At 52.0% G+C, this 6,784-nt stretch overlaps 1 protein-coding gene across 1 annotated transcript; it reads right to left on the bottom strand.

Moving 5' to 3' along the window:
- Nucleotides 1-5,771: 5,771 nt before the first annotated feature.
- On the bottom strand, nucleotides 5,772-6,624 carry LOC128276396 (forkhead box protein B2-like). Its single transcript, XM_053014860.1, has 2 exons — nucleotides 6,595-6,624; nucleotides 5,772-6,365 (listed from the first exon to the last, which is right to left on the bottom strand). The coding sequence occupies exons 1-2, from the start codon at nucleotides 6,622-6,624 to the stop codon at nucleotides 5,772-5,774; spliced, it is 624 nt and encodes a 207-aa protein (XP_052870820.1).
- Nucleotides 6,625-6,784: the final 160 nt, after the last annotated feature.

The following is a 6,784-nucleotide window of genomic DNA, read 5'->3' as shown; positions in this document are numbered from 1 at the left end:
AAGGGATGTTTCTCTCGAATCACTACCGCATATATCCCGAACGCCCCATGCAACTCTCGAAAGGTTCCTCGAGCTATTCCTCCCTTCTCATGCCTGAATGCATCTCTCATGGCAATATCTTATTACAAAAAAAAATCAAATTACAAATACTTTTTGTTTGGGTACAATTGGGTACAATGCACAATCGTATGGATGTTTTTCTATTTACCCACCTCTTGAACTCACACAAATAAGCGCATCTTCAACTAATTAGCGGACATTCTTCTTCTTCTTATTTGGCGTTACGACCGCTGGGCGATCTTAGCCTGCACCAGAGACCATGTTGATATTTCTGATATTCGCAACAGTTCATTTTTACGGGCGGGGTTGTTAGCCCCCCCTGTCACGCCGGTAACGGGAATCGAAACCATGGCCAGCCGGCTGTGTGACAACCGGTCCCGGGATTCGAACCCAGGCCAGCTGCGTGAAGCGAAAAGCGTTACTGACTGCTCTGCCAGCGGGGATTAGCGGACATTAGTCAGTGGATTATCATGTCATTTTCGTTTGTGCGACTGTTAGGTAGTGTTCATTCATCGGAGATCGGCCGAACTTAATGGTTTGCCTCCGCAGTCTTCACTGTCTATTCGTTGTAGTTCGATAATAACTCCGTTCGTCGGTGAGCATCGACCAGTTTGACCAAAGATTTAACTGGTTTGAAGGCAAGTTCTCGTCAAAGGTTGTTGCGTGCGTATACGAATGCCGTTTACTGTTTCTGCTTTGCCGATGGCTAGTTATTGCAGAGTTGGTCCTGTGTTGAACCGATCGCCGCTGGCATCGAAGGATTCATTCACCGGCACGCGTCTTCGAAGGAGACGTTCATTGTTGCGTTCGGGATCTCGGGCTAAAACCAGACCTCTTATGCGCACTCTCGGCCTCGGCACGCTCGGAGGGGAAGACGCATGAACTGCTTCGCCGATCCGTGCCCGGTGGCTCGGAAAGCTTCGACTCGACAGTCTGTCCAAAGCCGGCGAAAAGGGGCCGAACCTCATCCTGAGCACATGCTGCTCACACGAGGTACACGAGTAATAAAAACAACCATCAACGTGAAGTGCAATAGTTTTGTTTGCAACGGACATTTGCGAACAACTGCATCCTGGGAGAGAAACTGTATTAGATCGCGAACAGATTTCGATATAAAGAGTGGATGATGTGAACCTCACTCGTGTTTTCGGTTTTTTTCCGCGAAACCTTGTCGCTTCTCTTCACGTTTCAGTTCTATTATTAATTTCACGTTTACATAACCTCAGTTACAGTCACTCAACTACATAAATCTCACCTTCGACTCCTTGCTCTGTACATGTACGTACACGAGGTAAAAGCCAGAGATATCTTCTATTGACGCTCAAAATCAGACATGTTGCACCTGATAGATACGATCCTGCCAATGTTCGCCCGGCAATGTGATCTACAGGAGTATGATATGATCTGTACATTGGGTATATCAGCAAAAAGTTTCCGCTCACTTACTTTCAGCAGTTGGTTTTTTTAGATGAACCGTTCGGGCAACGGTAAGTGCTTCAAGCTGGCGCAGATGGTACTATTTAGTTTGCACTGTTGGCAACGGGTTTTTTTCGTGTTCGAACACACCTTTTGAAAATTGGTTTCATTCCAACCATTCCAAGCATTCCATGGTTGTCGCAATCCATCGACTCTACCAGGATTGCCAGGAAAAAACGGGGTAAACACATCAGCCTTAATAATTCAACAGCAGTAATCGGCAGCGATAATAGGCAGGTTCAAATCCTCTATATTGCACCGTAATTTGTAGGAAGTGTGCGTGCGGATCAACAAAAACACATGCCATTGAACGTAAATCAAACGTGAATCAAAGATTTCGATCAGCGACGGTTGGCTGCGGCTGCGGGAAAGATATGGAAAAATTGGATTTGAAAAAGGAAGACGTAAAACAGCGTCTAACCTTTCTGGGAGGGTGATGTGATAAGAAAACAGATCGCCCCCGCCCTCTTTCTTAGCACCTAGCACGAAGGTTTGCTTAGGCACCGCTTGCTTGCTTTGTGTTCTTTTACGCTCTTTCTCGTTTTTCTGGCGTTTACTTCCTTTGCTGAACCCTTTCGTAGCAGCCGCTGCAACGCGCCAGAAACGCGTACGGCACGCGCCACAAATGAGCCCCCAGCCAACGGCGGGTTATGGAGCCTAGCTCGGGGTGTTTATTTTTTTGGTTAGCTCGAAGGACTGAGCAGCAGCAGCAGCAGCTTGATGGAGTCGTTCGCGGAATGGGAAAATAGAAAAGAAATAGAAAGCAATTTTCGTTTTCGGGATCCCCGAGTTTCGCGCACTTTGCCACCGCCATCGACCCAGTCACAGTCATCCGTTCGTCTCGTCGACAACAACGAACCAACCAACCGCCTAGAAGTTTTGCGGTTAACCTCGCGTCCCCCAAAACCGGCACGAGGATGGTGCGGCCGACGGAACCCGGAAGGTAAACAGGTGGCAGAGGGAAAAGAAAAGAATGAAATAAACATGTAAAAAATGGGAACAAACAATAGAAACTCGAAGCAACACGATTCACATACCCACACGCTGCAGAAGATAGTGTGTGAGATTTGCGGCGTGGCCACAAGTGTCGTAGCGCGATGCGAACCACCACGGATGGGTCGAAGTCGAACTTGACGCACGAAGACAATGGCCAGGAATAGGACGAGGATCTTATCCACAGGCTCACCGCCAAGGTGCCGCCAAGCTCAAAGAGACGTTGTTTGGTTTGTTGCTTTGTTTTCGGCGTTGAGTGTTCCCGACTCCTAGGGGCAGTCAGCGCACACTGCTGCTCTGTTGCATCCGTTTCCGTTTTATGTTCCATTTGAAGAGTGGCGCATCCTAACCCCTTGGCAAAATATAAAACACCCATCTGAGGCTGGGAGATGGGACAAAAGAAACAATGGAAATTCGACAAAAAGAAACCAATATGGACGGAACATGAGTGAGCACCCTGCGGTGGGCCCTGCGGCCCCCGGGAACACAAGGGGGCTTTGCATCGAGTGCTATTATTGGGCCCCACGCCGCACAATAGGGGTTTTCTTTTGCCCTCCGGGCGTAAGAAAAATGGGCCACAAAAAGAAGTGCTGCTGCGGGCGCCAGAGCTGTATTAACTCCGGCCTGTTTTCGGCTATGCTCATTCGTAGTAATTTCTCCCAGCCTCCCAGCCTCCCAGGGCGGGGCAAGGCCTCTCATTCCTCGCTTTAGATAGGGCTCGGGGCTACGGGCTTTGGCGGGATCCCCTTCCAAATTCGGCGAGGGGGAGACAAAACCTCGAAGCAGCGCGCGTTGACGCCTGCCTGCCCGGACGAGTACGGATTGGCTCCTGTGAGGATCACGCTTCGGCTTCGGCGATGATGTACTGCGGGTGCCGCTGAATTAATCGAACATCATGTTCCGACCCGAGCTGCTGTCCTGGTACTAAATTAGTCACCCTCGTCAAGAACGTCCTGATTAGTCACCCTCGCGATCCGATCTACCGCTGCTTACCTGATGGTCACCCTGGGCCAGGCATGACCGTTTCTCAACTTCTCAACCCATCCTTAGGCATCGCACCACGCCGACAACGCTTTCGAGCTTTACTTTTTGCCACACATCGTTTCTACTGGTTTTATTATTTATATACTCTCTTCTTCTACTTCTACATACTTTCTTCTCCTTCTCTTTCTCTCTCTCTCTTTCTCTCTCTTTCTCTCTCTTTCTCTCTTTTTTCTCTTTGTATTCCCCTCGGTCTCGCTTGCTTCGTAACATAGTCCTTGTGTATATATTACATAAATCTTTGTATACATGTTTCAGCTTACGGTTTCTTACACTTAATGAACAGTTACAATTGAGTAGGTGGCTGTACTTGCTACGTTTATCACATAAAAAGAGTTATAAAAATTCTGTTTTCCATGAGAGCTCTAGAAAACATAGATGACTAGAGGTGTACATTATGGGTCGAAACGGGCCGTTTTACAGAGGATATAGCCCAAACCGTAGGGCCTCAACACGGTGAACTCTCTCTCTCTCTCTCTCACTCTGTTCCTATCTCTCTTTCTCTCTCTCTCCCTCTCTCTCTCTGTTCTGCATTGCGCCTTTACTTCGTTCGGGAAAAATCACAACATAGCAAGCGGTGGTGTGATTAAACAACCTTTACTTATCCGGGATGTCGCAGGATCCCACAGAGAGTGTGGCTCCAGGATAGGATGCTGTTGACAAGTTGTCAACGGGTAGCGCCCAAGAGTTTTTGCCTGGACTGGACCGTTACCGGTAGATGCTGGTTAGGAATTTGGGATGTATCTCGAATCGAACCAGAATCAATCCAGAAAGCATAGTTTAGAACGAGAGAGAAAAAGTGAGAGAGAGAGACAGAGAGAAAGAGAGAGAGAGAGAGAGAGAGAGGGAGGGAGAGAGACCAGCACAACGATCAAGCGGTTCTACTCGGAGTATGTATTTACATGTTGCATTAGTTACGAGACACGGCAATCAGTACATGTACACGTTTATGTACACATCTTTTGAAGTACGCTAACATCCTTCCTGCTGAAAATGCCCTATCGCGAGTGTTGAATAGATAGGTTTTGTTTGGTTGTTTCCAAAATCTGGCTCTCGGCGGAACTACAACCTGTAGTAGGGATTACGCTCTACAGGCGGCACTAGGACAACAACCTTCTGCCTGTTGGCTATCGACGGTGCTCCAGATATTGCTTCAGGGCTGTGTGGCCGACCTGGCTGAAGAGTTGAGGTCGTCATTCACAACCTGCGTTAACCGTTTGGGTGGGGGCGAGCTGCGCTTCCTGGCTCCTGGGGCCACCTGGGACCAATGCCAGGACACTTTAGCTTCCCACAGCAACAGTTTCCGTGCGACTAGACGCGCTTGATGTATAACTCATCATCAAGACGGCGAGGAAACTCAACCACAGCGCAGACAGATGGAGAGACAGAAAGAGAGAGAGAGAGAGAGAGAGAGAGCAGGGGAGAGAGAGATAGAGCGATGCGAAATTGCTTCTCGTAAATTGCCAAATTAGTAAGCAGACTTTAGGTCACCTTTTAGATGACCCCCCCCCACCCCCATCGCCCCTCAACAAGGCGGGGGCCTCGGGATTTTCTTCTTTTCCTTGCGTTCGGATCAAACTTTCGCTCCACCACCACGGTGTGGTTCCACTGGGCAGCCTTTGGAAATTGGGTCGCGGGGGCTACGGGCGGTCGATCGCTCGTGCCATCCGGAAAACGGTTCGAACCGAGCCCCGCAGCAGTTCGGGCACTTCCGGTTCGATGGTTCCAGCGGCGACGGTTTTTCTCAAGAACGGCCGACCGCAGGGAGTGTGTCTGGGGGGGGCTGGGTATGGTTGTGTTTACAGAGCCCCACACAATTAGCATTATATGATAAACGAAGAGGAAACGGAAGCGGACCCCGGACCGACCCAGGGGGGTGCCCTGGGGCCGAGAGCATTGGCCAGTCAGACGGTGATCGACTGACAACCCAGAGAGGATATGCCTAACCTATAGTGGAGTTCCGGCCCAGATCTGTCCCCGGTTTTGGGCCGCGTGGGAGTATGACACGAGCACACCAGGATATTGAGCTATCTAACGCGGACTGGCGGGAAATTCGCTCCGCCGCGTAGTGGAAATCACCCGCAACTGCACGATTCGCGCAAGACCTCCGCGTCTACTTCCGGGTGCGGTAATTGAGCAAACGGTGTCCTTCGTCCCTGTATACCCGGCCACGCTTCCTCCTTCCTGCCGCTCGCTGCACACTAGTCGGCGAAGGAGCGGTGACGCGCCACCGTCGGGTTTGCGGGCGGCGGTGATCCAAGCGTCCGTTCGAGCCGGTAACGCCGCTGTTCGAGCAGCTCGAAGGAGGTCTGCTGACGCCGCAGCTGCTGGTGGCTGCGGGAGGCGGCACGGTGAGGCATGGTGGTGTCGGATCCGACCGGGGCGAACGTGCACCGGCGGCCGCCCCCGCCACCTCCGCTATTGCCGGCTGCTGTCCCGAGGGTCGTGAAGGTGGCCACCGCCGCCGGCGGTCGGGGAGGGTTCGCGATGATGACCGCGGGGTTGGCCGCGGTCGGCCCCGGACCCGGCGCCGCCTCCGCCGCCGTCGGGCGTCCATCGACGGCGACATGCTGGACCCGGGAGCCGCTCCGCTGGCCGCCTGACTGCCCGACCGTACGGGACCGGTGGTGGTAGTAGTGGGTTTGGCAGTAGTGCCGGTGGTGGTGATGCCCGGTGTAGCGGTGGTGGTGGCTGTGGTGATGGTGATGCTCGCCCCGACTGTGCCCCCGTCCTGCCGGGCCCTGCCCCCGGCTGCTGCTGCGCCGCTGGTAGCCGTTGTCGAACATACCACTGATCTGTGCGTGGGGAGAAAAGGGGAGATGGAAAGGGTGGCAGAGAATCAGTAACCCGGCTACTAGCTCCGTCAGATACGCGGTGTGACACTCTCGGCTGCTCGAAAAACTGCTCGAATAACTGCTCGAACTGCTCGAATAACTGCTCGGACTGCTCGAAAAACTGCGTGAACGCGACTCGTACGTGTGCGTGTGTGTGTGTCTGTGTGCAAATAGGGCTCGCGATACTTACTGACGAGGAGGACGCCATGAGCGTCGCCATGTGGCACTATAGGAAGTCCAGGACGGGCGATCCCGTGAGGGCGGCAGGGAAGAGAGAGAGAGAGAGAGAGAGAGAGAAGTATTGCGATTAGAGTGACCACACACACACACACGCACACACACACACACACACACACACACACACACACACACACACACAC

The sequence above is a fragment of the Anopheles cruzii genome, unplaced genomic scaffold (genome assembly GCF_943734635.1).
Source record: "Anopheles cruzii unplaced genomic scaffold, idAnoCruzAS_RS32_06 scaffold01097_ctg1, whole genome shotgun sequence".
Taxonomy (NCBI): domain Eukaryota; kingdom Metazoa; phylum Arthropoda; class Insecta; order Diptera; family Culicidae; genus Anopheles; species Anopheles cruzii.
Note: the sequence above shows the minus strand (reverse complement) of the source record. Positions and strands in the feature narration are given on the sequence as shown.